Source organism: Azolla caroliniana, unplaced genomic scaffold (assembly GCF_043228905.1).
Source record: "Azolla caroliniana isolate FFs.n. ecotype wild unplaced genomic scaffold, voAzoCaro1.0.p SCAF_4, whole genome shotgun sequence".
Lineage (NCBI taxonomy): Eukaryota > Viridiplantae > Streptophyta > Polypodiopsida > Salviniales > Salviniaceae > Azolla > Azolla caroliniana.
Window position 1 is genome coordinate 24685157 of NW_028230439.1, and position 15076 is coordinate 24700232.

General features: G+C 39.2%; 1 protein-coding gene across 1 annotated transcript; it reads left to right on the forward strand.

The window, feature by feature from the left end:
* Window positions 1-3630: 3630 nt before the first annotated feature.
* Window positions 3631-6388, forward strand: LOC147865579 (uncharacterized). The gene is made up of 4 exons (XM_087318422.1): window positions 3631-4348; window positions 4504-4617; window positions 4909-5076; window positions 5936-6388. The coding sequence occupies exons 1-4, from the start codon at window positions 3704-3706 to the stop codon at window positions 6002-6004; spliced, it is 996 nt and encodes a 331-aa protein (XP_087174548.1). The 5' UTR covers window positions 3631-3703; the 3' UTR covers window positions 6005-6388.
* Window positions 6389-15076: the final 8688 nt, after the last annotated feature.

Consider the following 15076-nt stretch of genomic DNA (forward strand, 5'->3'; position numbering starts at 1 on the left):
AATTGAAATAGTCTATGTCCTTCATTTAGAATTAACTTTTGGCAATAAGTAGCGCTTTCACATATCAAGGGCCAAAATAAAAAACAATACTAGATTGGGAATAAAAAAATTCAACCATTGAACTAAAATGGTTTCATGACATTGAAATCTTCTCTCTTTATATATACATAATACTTTGGAGTCTTATGCATGCTCACTACCTTGTTGTGATGCAAACTTGCCACTTGGAGTTCATATATAGATGTCTCTTAATGTCTATATATATTTGTTTGTTTGTGTGTGTGTGTAATTCATGGAGTTCATGGAGTCAAGTCTCCAATAAACAATCAAAATTTGGTGTAAGATTCAGGGTATAAACAAGATTCTCAACCAACTCCCAAGTCAAACCACAAGACATATTGCCTAACTATAATTGCTGAGATAATATATTTTGTTATGTTGTTAGAGTGGGGGTAATGACTCATGAGATATTTGAGATCATGACTCCACTTTGGCCCATGAACAATGGGAAGAAGCAAATTCCTAAACACTCACACTAGTGGAAACAATAATGAAATAAATAAGGAGCTCATAGGTAACAAATGCTTAATTAACTAGAGGTAAGAATGTTATAATGAACCCAAATGGTAAAAGTTTTAGGTAATGGAAAGGGGGGATACAAAGGGGACTGTAAAAGCTCTTTAATTCCTCGAGGACTACATTTGTACATTTGGAATTATGTTTAGTGACTAATTAAGCATGATCAATGGATGGGTAAATCCAAAATAATCTTATAATATATAGAAAGATCATTATTAGATATTTGTATATAGCTTAAAAGTGTGTCATTAATTGTATTGCCCATTTTCTAATTAAGTTTGTCATTAACTTCTTGATGACAACATTGATCTCCCCATCATTTCTTCAGCTTCTCCCTAATTGAAGCCTTCAAAGAATATTAACATTCAGGTAGTTAGATATCATTCCTGTGGTTGGTTGGTTTTCTACTTCATTCAATCGAGTTCTCTAGGTTAATATTCAAGGTTTGCAATATTCTCTTTTCATGGGATGAATTCCTATTTTACACTATTTGTAAACTCCATTATTGGGGGGCTTGTACCAAGGGTTTTGTACTTTGGTTGGGTTGTTCATCATTGTTCGTACCAACATACATGGCCCGTAAAAGTTTGTCAGAACCACACATCCACAACAACACATGCATATAAATATACATTGTCCATAAATACATAGAGAGAGAGGGAAAAAAAGCGTCAAAGTGTACTTTGGGCAATGTTATGCAAATAATAAATCGTGGTGATGGTGATGATATTTTAACGACCTAGGCTACAAAAAAAATGTAGCGGCTGTGGGATGTACTATGTTAAATGCAAGGCGAGGAACTTGTGTGACCAGCTCTAAAGGAAACGACCATAAAATGTGGTGATAAAAACGTGGGACTCTTTTTCGAGTGAGAAATGGCGAGGAGCCCTTGTCTCACGTAGGTATGCTCTTATTAAAGGAAAAGGTGGATCGCTAAACTAAAGTATACCTTTTGTTTTTTTGTTGTTTAGTGGGTGTTTGTCAATGAAGAAAAGTGACACCTCAAGGAAGAAAGGAAGGATAGAGACGGAGGGAGCGAATGCTCGTAATGATGGCTGCCTCGGAATGGATCAAGTGTTGGCATGGGAAGGTCAAGAGAAGTCAATACAATCGACACCAGCCCAACACAAGTGTGGGTTGAGTGGAGTTTCTTTGGGGGGCACTTGGACCCATATCCGAAAGATGACAAGCGAGTGGGTGCATGAGGACCACATGGGGGATAGGACAGCCATCGAGGAACAAACACACACACAATCTCTCTCTCTTACTTATTGCATGCTCAAGGTAATTCACGAGAAATTTGATGAGTTGCTAGTGCAGACATGGTAATGTGAGTAACATGCTTAAATTTCCAGTAGGGACGGCGAGCACATGTATGTAGGCATGCTTTTCACATTGAGAGTTTGTTTTGTGTTTTTTTTACTATAGAGAACTTTAACACCCCTCACCTTCTTCGGGAAGGAGTCGCAGACACGACAATACATTGGGATGGTCCCATAGGGACAAAATTGGCCCTCATCACGGACGATTAAACATATGTTCTATTCGACACACACACTCTCTCTCTTTCTCTCTCTCTCTCTCTCTCTCTCTCTCTCTCTCTCTCTCTCTCTCTCTCTCTCTCTCTCTCTCTCTCTCTCTCTCTCTCTCTCTCTCTCTCGGTGAAAACACACAATTATATTAGTAAATGTGTATGAAAAATATTACTTACAATGGGTGTCACAATGGAGTATTCTCTCTCTCTCTCTCTCTAGTTTGGTGTTATTATATAGGCCATTTCTATCTCTTAAAAGAGATAAGTTCATCCACTTCTATATGTTAGTAGCCCATCTACCTCACCGAATGTACAAAGAGTAAAAGACAAAGGAAAGGAGGGAGGGGGGTCATGAGTTCGAATCCCACATCTGACACATCCATAGCCTTACTTATACTATTTTAGTCTCTTATAGAATCCAAAAATGTTACTATTCTCGTGACCCTTCGAATTTTCTCATCAGCTGATCCCCCCCCTCATCTTTTCCCTAATTTAATTTGGATCCTTATACTGTATACATTTTCTTAATCTTAATCCCTCATCTGAAATACATCCAGCCCTTCCTTCCGATCAGAATCAGCATCAATCGAATCATCCAAACCCTAATTTCAATCAATCGGAATCCGAATCAATCTAATCATCCAGAGTGCTGAACCGTCAGAGTCAGAATCAGAGTCGATCTAATAATATTGACCTTCACATCAGATCGGCTCAGAATCGACCTAATTATTCAAATATTTTGGAATTTAGATCCATAGAATCATCCTGGAATTGGGATCAGAATCGGCCTACTCATCTGAACCGTCAGAATCAGAATCCATTCAATCATCTGGAGTTTGGACATTCAGATCGGGCTCAGAATGGTATGCAAAGTGAATGTAATTACAGATCTAAATATGGTGAAACACTACTTAACAGATTAAGATGTAACTACACAGCTAATTAGTCCAATCACAGAGAAACTAATCTCTTATAAATTAAATACTGCCTTATCGGGGCAGATTAATTATATCATTAAAGTTAATTGTTTGGCATGATTCTCTCCTAATCTGGGAAGATTCCAATAGTAATTAGTTTGTATGATTCTCTTCTAATCTGTAAAGAATCCAATCATTATTTGCATAATCTCTTCCTAATCTGGAAGAAATCTCAAATAATAAATTATTTCTTAATCTGGGAAGATTCCAATAATCATTTGCATAATTCTTTCCTAATCCAGGAAGATTCCATAATTATTTTCATAATTGTTGATTTCCTGGTCTGGGGAAGAAGATTCCAATAACTATTTTGGACGATTCTTTTCTAAGCTGGGAAGATTCCCTAAGCTCAGAATTATCCTAATCTGGAAAGATTCATGGTTGTTTTATAATATGCGAAGATAAGGTTTTTCTTTCTTCTAAACCTGATTAATATTGATCTAATCTGGGCAAATTAATTATGGCGCTATTTATCCTAACCAGGCGGAGGGTTTCAGGCCAGGGCGGAGATTCCGTCATCCCTATCGAGCTTGTTCGTAGATAGTGAGGGATTGGATTTAATGGTTAGTGGCTGGATTAGTGATTAGGATTTGCGATATCATCAATTATTATAATGGCGGTGGCAAAAGATTTTGTGGAGGAGGGGCATTATGATAATATGCATAGAGATCATGCAGACAATGACAATGATGGTGTCCAAATTGATGATGATAATGACCATGTAATTAACTCGCCCAATGTTGTGACTGGTGGTATTAGTAACACATCAACACCATTTACTTCACCATTGGCACCATTAGTGTTATCATCAACAAATCATTTGATTACTCCTAATCATATGACAATCAAGAAATTGTCCCAAGATCTAAGTCTTCGACCTAGACCTCTCCCTCGACCCCGCAGACCACTTAGCCGCGAAGCGAAGATGCTTCTTAAACAGGCGAGCCGATCCTTAATGAAGAGATGCAATTCTTCAGTAAATGTGACCAGGAAATCCTCGCGGGCAGCAGCAATAATCAGTGATAACTTCGGCATGGATCAAAGCGCAATTAGTAAAGGAGATGATGATCGTGAAAGAGATCAGACTCGGATTGATGAGAACAGTTGCTGCGATGCAATTGTGACTGACAGTGATTTAGATGAGCTAAGTGTCATAATTGATGAACATGAAGATCGGTCAGTTTTACTGGAGGAGCTTCAATCGTTGCGTGGCATAATTCCTACGACTTCGCAAGTCTTTGGAGACATTGATTCACATGTAATTAACTCTTTTTCTTTATTAAAATCCACATTAGTCAGCAAGTAGTAGGATTGCTAATTATGTTCATTAATCGAATCGAGATGCATAATTTGAAAGTCATTAAATATGTGAGCATCTAAATTACATTTAGACAAATTGTTTTGTTTTGGCAGCCATGCATCATTAGAGATGCATTGGGCTACTTGCAACTCCTTAAGCGAGAAATCAAAGATCTGAATGAAAGTGTTACGAAGTCAATGATGGGATCCAACACTCTAGATGCCAAGGTATAATTTGATCCTCCTTCCTCCCGATTCTCGATTCTCTATTCAGCGTGAATCAATCGTGCTAATTAGCCCCAACAATTTTTATTACTAGTCCCAATTAATTACCTTCCAATTCTCAAACTCAGCGTGAATCAATCATGCTAATTAGCCCCAACGATTGTTAATAATTACTAGTCCCCGACTAATTACCTTCCAATTCTCTACTCCACGTGAATCAATCGTGCTAATTAGCCGGAACTATTGTTACTAGTCCTCACTAATTTACCTTACAATTTCGCAAACCATAAATAGGTGGATGTGCATATGTATGGACATAGGCTCGATATACGGGTTTCATGTCGTAAGAAGGCGGGCTTGCTAGCCGATATCATAAACATGTTGGAATCGTTGGGGCTTCTCTTCGACGAGGTGAATGCTTCTTGTCACGATCGGTTGTTGCTCAAGGCGTCGAGTGCCCAGGTAAAACTCAATAATCCAACCAAACTTAACCACTATAGTTTTTCTCTCTAGTCCTGCCCTAAACTTAGTTCAACCTCATCATGTATATAGATCAGATCAGAAGTAGTGTAAGAAATCAAGTAATAACACAAGAGATAGGAAGAAGATAACAAGGAGAGAGAGAGAGAGAGAGAGATCAAGAAACTAACAATTGTATTTCTCACACCGCATGAATAGTGGTTACTAAGGTGTTGATGATCAATATGTATCTGTTTAATTATAGATATCTATGGTTAGTTATAGCCTAAGTTTGCCCCTAATTTGCCTTCCTAATGATCACAAGTAAATCATTAGGTTTGGAGGTGTTGATGATCATATACTAATTATAGATGTTTATATACTTATAGCCTGAGTTTGCCCTAGGTTGCCTTTCTAATTACATGCATAACCTCCCCCCCAAATGTGTATCTATGGGTTTGTATGTACCACCAAATCTTACATATATTTGAGAGTGCCATAAGTGTATTGTGATATTAGAAACCACAACTTGCTATTTACATCCATTTAAATGTTCCTTGACTCATTTGTGTTCATCGTACATATGACAATCATGCGAACAAGTTTTGCAAGACCTTGTTTTTTCCATCTTGTTTAAATGCTCCTTGACTCATTTGTGTTCGTTGCGCACATGACAATCATGGGAACAAGGTTCATAGTATGGTAAGGGGAGCAATATTTCTTTGTAATGATCGTATATTTAGCGTATGCATATATAATACTCTCTCTATGATTAAGATCGTTTGACATTAAATGTGTATGTTGTCGGCGAGTGGGTTGTTGTTTTTACTCTTTGATAACATTTTCTTATTCATGTGATCAGCAAGAACTTCACCTCATGGACACAGAAGCAATTAGGAGAGCTATTTGGATGACTATACAAAAGAATTGAATTGACACTTTAACAAAGCTGAGAGATAAACGTTAGTGTTTTTTCAAGATCCAACCATGTCATACCGCTTAATATGGGCATGACTTGTCTTTGCTTATTGTGGTTCATTTGATATTAGACAACTAAGCACCAAGCTCAGAACTCTTGAAAGTGCCAAAATAGAACAAAATTCTCGGCATTAACTTATTATAACCTAATATGTTCATAATTTATCACAATCAATATTCATAATAATGATTTAAGTGCTACTTATGGACATAGTTGCATTGTTGCTCATTATTTCTTCATTCATTACTCCAAATTCCATCATCCCTCCCCTAAAGGGCAGTCATAAACTTCTTGTAATAATTTGAATGAATCTAAAGATATATTATTTAGAAACAACTGTGTACCAAATTGTTTTAAGCCCTTTGTAACATTTACCTAAATCTATGATCTCGTCAATCCTCTTGTGAAGAAACGTACATAATTAGCTCGCAAATAAAGTTTTGTGATGCAACTATCACCTCACGATATTGTTGTCAATGTTTATTTGCACTCTATCACACTATGGCAAGAAGCAATAATAATACATTAGAAGGAATATTTGCATCCATCATATATTGATTTGAGCTCACTAGCCATCCAAGAATAGATTTCTAGAGAGAGAGAGAGCAAATTGCTAATGATGTAATCAAGCTAGCAATTTGCATTATGTCAGCATTGACCAATTACACTAGCTAAAGGTCTAACTACATCGATGCAAGTAACGAAAATACAGCATCAAGTATTGCCTACCGTTGAGGTACTGAAGATCATTTCCTTACATTTATTGAGGATAATAGGAAGACCATGTGATCATATTCTCACATGTAATGGATGCACTAGGGAACCAAATTTGTGAGGTCGACATATATGAATAGGGTACTCAATGAGTTCACTTCATATCTCCTATCAAGATACGTATTAATTAAACTATTTTAATCAATTGTTGATCTTCCCACTAATGATGTTATTGATAAGTGCATCGTACATATTTCATGAATAGGTCACCCATGTGCCAAATTGTGGTGTGCTTTTACTTGAATCATGATTAGTGCAAGCTAAATTCAATAAAGCTACTTATCCAAAAAAATTATAATAAAATAAGGAAAATTGAGGGAAAAGTATATCACATTGCAAGGGTAGCTTTGATTTTGTCACACATGTGTTTGATATTTTCTATTATAAATAGCACTGGATTTCTAAGGCTTTTATTGTGATTTCGTTATCGTTTACAACAACCGACTTCGATGTATGGTATTTATATAAAGAGGAATCTTTTAGCCTTTGGTTTGTAAGTTGCAATACCTATCAAAGTGAATATAGCCCTTTATAAAAGAAAACTACAATAATATACAATGTCCTTCATAAAGGATGTCAAAAAGAAATTGAGCAAAATGTTATATCCCACATGTGGATTAGGAATTAGGATATTATTTAGCAATGAAAATATGCATTGTCTAAAGAATACTTACTAAGATATGTGGAAAAGTGCCGATTTATAAGTTTCTACATGTAGCATCATGATGTTGTGACAACATACATCCCCCCTATGACAACATGCCAATAATAGAGTTCCTAATCAACTTTGCCACCATCGATCAATGTACGGATGGCTATGTGCGTCACATAGTTGTTTGCATTAAGCATATAGGGGAGTTAGAATGTCCCATTAGGATTGGATAAAAAGGTTGTCAATCCCAAACCATGCATTGTGTTTTAATTTTCTCAAACTAGCTTAACATGTGTGTATGTGTGAAAACCCCGAAAGAAACTAGAAGATAAAATCAAAACTCAAAGTGAGTTTTTGAACCTTATAAAAATGTATAGTTTTGATGCATTGAAGATATAACTTAAGGTCATTAAATCCACATATTAGATTTACCCAATGACAGCTATGGGCCCGGGTTCGGTTCAGTTTCTTTGCCTTGAAACCGAACAAAACCATTTATATAAAATAAAAACCAAAGCAAGCTGTTTATGAACTCTCAAGTCGTTTAAACCAAACCATTCAAGAAAAGGTAAACCAAATCGTTCAAACCAAAACTGTTCAGGGAAAAGTTAAAACCAAAATAATCATTTAATAAACATTACTTCGCATTAATTAGCAAGCAGAATACAACTAGATATTTAACATCACCTCACTGCATGAGAGCTTTTGTCGCTGAAAAACAAACTTAGAGTGCCTGGTCCAAATGTCCTAGATCAATATGCACGCCACCATAAGCCATTTAAGTCAAACTAATTAAAAAACTAAATTAACAAAAATACATTAGATTAAATAAGGATTTATGTTGAGCTAATTAAATCAATAAAAAAATATTAGTCGAATCATTAAACTAAATAAGTATTTAAGTTAAATTAAACCATTAAATTAATGAACCATCAAGGAAAAAATATTTAACCAAACCCATAAACCCGAGTTTTTATAACCAAACCGAACCATTTATTAACAATCCAAACCAAACGAAACCATTTAATTATTTTGGAACCAATATACCATCAAACCATGATTTAAAGGTTCTTTTCTGTTTGAGCCGAAACCAAGTCTATAACTACCCAATGGCATAGAGTTTAATCTTAAGAGATAGTGATTCTATCCCCTTTCCTATTAATACAATCAATATGCATCGATGAACTAAAAAGAGGCATGGATCCAAATATTCTTGAATGGGTTAACCTTGTGAATTATGACGAATCCATATGTAGGGAAAGGCAACATGTGACGTTTATCAAATGATTGTGAAAGTTGAACCCCATGCTCTCTTAAGAGTTTGAGGGGTTAAGAGTTTGAATTGGCTTGTCCCGCTTGTGCACATTATGACCTATGGGGCAAAATACATTTAAACATTTCCAAAGAATATGTGTAGAAATTAGTCACGCTTGATATTCAAGAATTTTACTAGGGAATGTTGCAATCAAGTGTGCACATTTTGATGGAGAGAAGAATTTGTGTTGGAGTGGATTGGACTGACAATGTGTGGAAAGAAAACTCAAACATTGTTGAAGGTAGCACATTATATCAAAGTGTTATACTCAAACTTCCAAACTTGTTCATGGCAAAATATCCATAGTCAATAATTCTCCTCAATTATGCCCTAATGTCTAGTCTCACATGAAATATATAATGTGAGCTAAGTAATATGGAAGCAAAGGTATGGATTGTGGTTAAAGGAATAGGCTCTAACATGTATTTTCGCATATTATGTGTTTTGTAATTTGGTGTCCAACATTTGTAGTTTCATATTTGAGATGTGAGCATTGACATGTTGCACCCACCATTAACATTGGTATTGCAAAAATAAACTCATTCACAAAGGAATTTGTCGATGCATCAAGAAGCAAATGCGATACATCCTATTTTCCAAACCATTTATTTATATCTTGCATCCATTTGAAACCCAAAAATTTGCTCCTATATGTCTCTTGAATCTTTTTGCTTGCTTCCTGTGCAATTATAGGAAGTTTGTGCAAGATTTTATTTTTTTAAACGATCAATAATCATATACTCAACAACAATTTTCATGCCCATGATCTTAATGGGACCAATCTTAAGAAGGAAGAGAATTTAATCATTTGTAGCTTGACTCGAAGAAACTTCATAAGGAAGTGCTTTAGGATATATTCTCTCTCTCTCTCTCTCTCTCTCTCTCTCTCTCTCTCGTAATTAGCTTACCCTAGTGGTAAGTCGATAACACTACAAGCATTGTGTCTTGGGTTCAAAACCCAATTTCCTCACCTCTCTATTATATACTTCATCTCTATCTCTCTCTCTCTCTCTCTCTCTCTCTCTCTCCGAGTGGACTTAATGATTCACTTGATAATTCAACCCCATAGAAAAACATCAATGTTGTAAAAATGTCAAAGAGATATTTTTTGAGAACTCAATATTTACTTTGTTTACCATTGCATATATTCTCAAATGCACAACAAGCAATCCATTAGAGAGGTGGGTAGCGTATATTGTACATAATGTATAGTTTATACTTATTTTGAGTCTTCACAAGCATAACCTTTGATTTGGGGCTATAACACAACTTTCTATGCAATAAAAACTTTTCAACATACTCTAAAGTATTTGCGAAAAAACACCACATAAAATTCCCAATTGTAACTTCTTCAATGCCTCCTTGCTTTACAAACCCATGAACCATTTGCCCTAATTCATCAATGCATAAAACATAAGGATTTGGTGAGAGTTGGCATCCTTGCTTAATGCCCATAATGTTGGTGAAAAAATCAGAATTCTATCTCCCATATGCACATGACATGTCACCTTTTCATAGATTTGATTCGTAAACATGTCACCTTTTAGGGGTCGTGAGATTGGGCACAAACTATTGGCATAAAAGGCTGACTCCTTCCAAATTGTATCGTAGTGTGAACTCGTCCAACAAAGTTAGGGCTTAGTATATAAGCAATAACCTAACGGTGTAAAAGAGAGAGAACTTCTTGATCATTGTGTATAGCGATCTCAGAGTGAGAGAGAACAAATGCAATAACAAAGCTTCCATTAAAGCTTAAACCGTGTCTATCTTCTGTTGTATCTTCTTGCCTCCATTTTGTGTAGTTTGCCAAACACATACGACATGTCCTCACATACACACACATACGTTTCCGCGCATATTCGATCAACAACTGGTATCATAGCAACTTGCGGTTCGGCAAAAACAAACAACAGAAAAAGCTGAAAGGAAAAAGACTAGGTTAGTAAAATCTCACTTTCAAAGGCGAACATGGCTTCAACATTTGGAACAGGAGTCGAAATCAGAAAATTCGATGGCAAAAACTTTGCCCTATGGAAGGAGTTGATGTGGGACGTGTTGATCATCATAAGACAAGTCGAAGCCATTCGACACAGTGAAAAACCTGCCTTGATGACAACCGAAGAGTGGAGATCTACAAACGAAATTGCACGCTCCACCATCTGAATGCATCTGGCTGAAAACATCTACGTCAGCATGGCAAAAGAGACGACAACATTCTCATTGTGGGAGAAGCTACAAGCCGCGTACGAGAAAAAATCATCATCTTCAAAACAGATTTTGATCAAACAATTGTTCAACATGAAGATGAGAGACCAATCCGGCTACCTCCCACATCAACACCTTCATCCGGGTGTTGTTAGAACTCTCCTCACAAGGGATCAACTTCGAAGAAGAAGTCAAAGCTCATGCCCTCCAATCGAGCTTGCCGACGAGTTGGGAGGTATTCTGCACGACATACGCCAATAGCCGACCAATCCTAAATCAGGATGAGACGATCGACCAAGTCCTCATCGACGACATTCGGCAAAAATTGATGGGACTCACCATCGTCGAATCGGTAGAAGCCTACCACTCGACTGAGTCGATCAAGAGAACAAGCCGACAAAGTCGGTCGACACCATAGTTGATCGAAAACGAGGGGAGACCGACAACGGTCGAAGTCGAGAACAGGCCGATCAGGCGAATTCTGCACACATTGCAAAAAAGTTGGCCACAATGTTTCCAATTGTTGGTCGATCAAGAGGAAAGAGAGTGGTCGACGATCTGACCGGAATCGAGGACGACCCGACTTGGACCATTCTCCAGTCAGCAGCCAAATCAACCTTGCCGACACCCGATCAAGAGAAATTCTCTCCTTAGCGGATTCAATTATCGGAGAAGTCCTCTACAATGCACAAGATGCACACACGCGGTTACTGGACTCCGGTGCAACATTCCACATGACCCCAACCAACGAATGGTTTTCAAATTATTCAAGCGGCGCTAGTGGCATAGTCCGACTAGGCAATGGGCATGAGTGCAGAATAGCAAGAGTTGGAGAAGTAGCAATTCAATTGTCAAATGGCAACACAATAATCCTGCACCAAGTCTGGCACGTACCCGATCTTAAAAGGAGTTTGGTCTCCATCGGCATGCTAGCCGAAGACAGGTACCGAACGACTTTAAGTGAGTCGGTATGGATGATCAGTCGGGGAAATCTCAGAATTGGGAGTGGACACAAGTACAATGGTGATCAATCCAGAAGGGGTTGTGAACGTGGCCAAAAAGACTGACCCAAACCTATGGCATGGCTGACTTGGCCATATGTCTCAAGCCGGACTTGATCGGTTGATGGCAATCGGCTACATTCCAAAACTCCAAGCAAAAACGGACTTCTGCGAGCATTGTCGATACGGGAAACTGACCCGAAGTCTGCACTCTCTCCACTACGAGACGGTATGGCAACCCCTAGAGCTCATGCACACATATATATGTGGGCCCATGCTAGAGCGATCACTAGGAGGCGCCCGATACTTCATCACTATTGTAGATGACTACACACAAAAGTTCTGTGCCTACTCCATTAGGTCCAAAGACGAAGTGCTCAAGGTCTTCACTCGGTGGATATTTGAAGTGGAGAACCGGTCGGGATACAGGGTGAAGACACTCTGATCCGACAACGGAGGTGAGTACACCTCTAGAGCCTTCAAACAATACTTGTCCGACAAAGGGACATCAAAAGAGCTTTCCCTACGCACCCATGTAGAATGGGGTGGTTGAACGGATCAACCCAACAATCCAAGAGAGGGTGACGACAATGCTACAACAAGTTGAACTAAAGCTGGAGTTCTGGGCGAAGGCATTGCAGACGGCAGTATACCTGGTAAATCTATCACCGTTGAAAGAAATCAAGCTCGAAGTGCCACAAGCACTATGGTCAGGCAAACAACTGACCTACGATAGGCTCCGTATATTCAGATGCGAAGCCTATGCATTTATCCACAAGGAGAAAAGGACCAAGTTGGCACCCCATGCGACGAAGTACATATTTCTCGGTTATGGAACTGATGGGGACTTCGGCTACAGGCTATGGGACCCGGAGAACCGGAAACTGATCCGGAACAGTGATATAGTCTTCAATGAAGACTCTATCTTCTCTCAGCGGAACCAACAGAAAATAGTTGGTAAAAAGGTATCCTTCGAAGCCAACAGAGATGTCGTAGAAGGACTGTCCCACCAAGCCGAATCGGAGATTCGACAAACAGTTGAACCAGACCAAGCCGCCAACATACCTACCAACTCCAAATCGGTAGGAGGTCCACTAGTTGAACTCGAAGACAAAGCCATCAAAGACAAAGCTGATTCAACAAGAGTCGAACAAGGCAAAGTCAACCAGATTCAATTTGGAAACAGACCCGAGTCGGCAAAGTCCATAAGGGAGGACAACATGACATCGCCGAAATCCCAAGATGGGGGCGAGTCACCCAACAGGACTCCTGACTTGAGTGGTTCCACAAATACCGATCGAACAACAGAGCTGATCCAAGAATCCAAACCGATCAATATGGCATTCAGGAGATCCGGACGAAATCAAAGGCCAACAGAAGTTTTATCAATCGGGCCTTGACTACGTCCATTACATCGATGCAGGCGAACCCAACACATACGAAGAAGTTATGGCCGCACTAGACGTTGATACATGGCTACAAGCCATGAAATCCGAAATGGACTCAATTCATCGGAATCAAACATGGGAGTTGGTCGAACAACCAGCTGGAAGAAACCCGCTACCTTGCAAATGGGTTTTCCAATACAAATATGTATCTGACTCAGAGAAACCCAAGTAGAAAGCTCGACTTGTCACGAAAGGATTCAAACAAGAACATGGAGTCGACTACAACGAGATATTGTCACCAGTAGTCAAGATGACCACCCTCAGACACCTACTAGGAGTTGTGGCGACAAACGAAGGAGAGCTAGAGTAGCTAGATGGAAAGACGACGTTCCTACATGGAGATCTGGAAGAAGACATTTACATGTCTCAACTGGCAGGCTTCACGACGACGGGGAAAGAAAGTCACCTCATATGCCGCCTGAAGAAAAGTCTCTATGGCTTGAAACAAGCGCCAAGGATGTGGTACCAGAAGTTTGACTCCTACATCAGGCATCTTGGATACCGTTGATCGGACTCCAACCCATGCATGTACATTCGGCAACTAGCCCACGAGTCTAGGATTTATCTGATCCTATATGGCGACGACATGCTGATTGCAGGAAGCAATCGAGTAGAGATCGGAAAGCTGAAGCGGAGCCTTCACGACAAGTTTGCGATGAAGGATCTTGGACAAGCCCGACACAAACTGGGCATGAGGATTAGGCGAAATTGGATGACCAAGACTCTCCGACTCTCCCAGTCCGACTATATCCGAAAGGTGTTGAATCACTTCAATATGGAGAATGTGAAGCCAACACCAACACCACTTCTGACGTCAATCCGAATATCGGACATAGACTCTCCTTCAAGGGACAAGGAGAGAGAGCTTAATGGAAAGATGCCCTATGCATCGGCCGTAGGAAGTATCATGTACGCAATGGTGGCGACCCAACCCGACCTAGCCTATGTCATAGGGGTGGTCAGTTGGTACATGTCGAATCCAGGACAGAAGCATTGGGATGTCGTCAAGCACATCTTCAGGTACCTGAGAGGGACCGAAGGTATAGAGCTGACTTTCAGTTTGACAACCTCAGTCGAAGTCAAAGGCTACACTAAATCCGACTATGTCGGCAATACGGACAATCGGAAGTCAACATCAAGCTATATTTTTACCTATGGTGGCGGTGCTATATCATGGAGGTCGAAGCTTCAAGAATGCACGGCCCTATCGACCACAGAAGCCGAGTACATAACAGCATCAGAGGCAATGAAGGAAGTGATCTGGCTGCACCGACTCTCATCTACAAGCCGAATCGACCAACCAACGCCAAGCATTTATTGCAACTCACAGAGCATTATACACCTATCTATCATGCAAAGACAAAGCATATTGAGGTGCGGTATCATCACATCCGAGAGCTCAAAGAGCGTTATACACCTCATCAACAATCATGTCTATCATGCAAAGACAAAGCATATTGAGGTGCAGTATCATCACATCTCATCTACAAGCCGAATCAACCAACCAATGCCAACCATCTATTGCGACTCACAGGGCGCCATACACCTCACCAACAATCCTGTCTATCACGCAAAGACAAAGCCTATTGAGGTGCGGTATCATCACATCTCATCTACAAGCTGAATCAA

Excerpts from the sequence above, each read along its gene's own strand:
- LOC147865579 (XM_087318422.1), top strand. The coding sequence starts at position 3,704 with ATGGCGGTGGCAAAAGATTTTGTGGAGGAGGGGCATTATGATAATATG. Across the intron at positions 4,349-4,503 it reads TTGGAGACATTGATTCACAT|CCATGCATCATTAGAGATGC; the intron begins GTAATTAACTCT and ends TTGTTTTGGCAG. Across the intron at positions 4,618-4,908 it reads CCAACACTCTAGATGCCAAG|GTGGATGTGCATATGTATGG; the intron begins GTATAATTTGAT and ends AACCATAAATAG.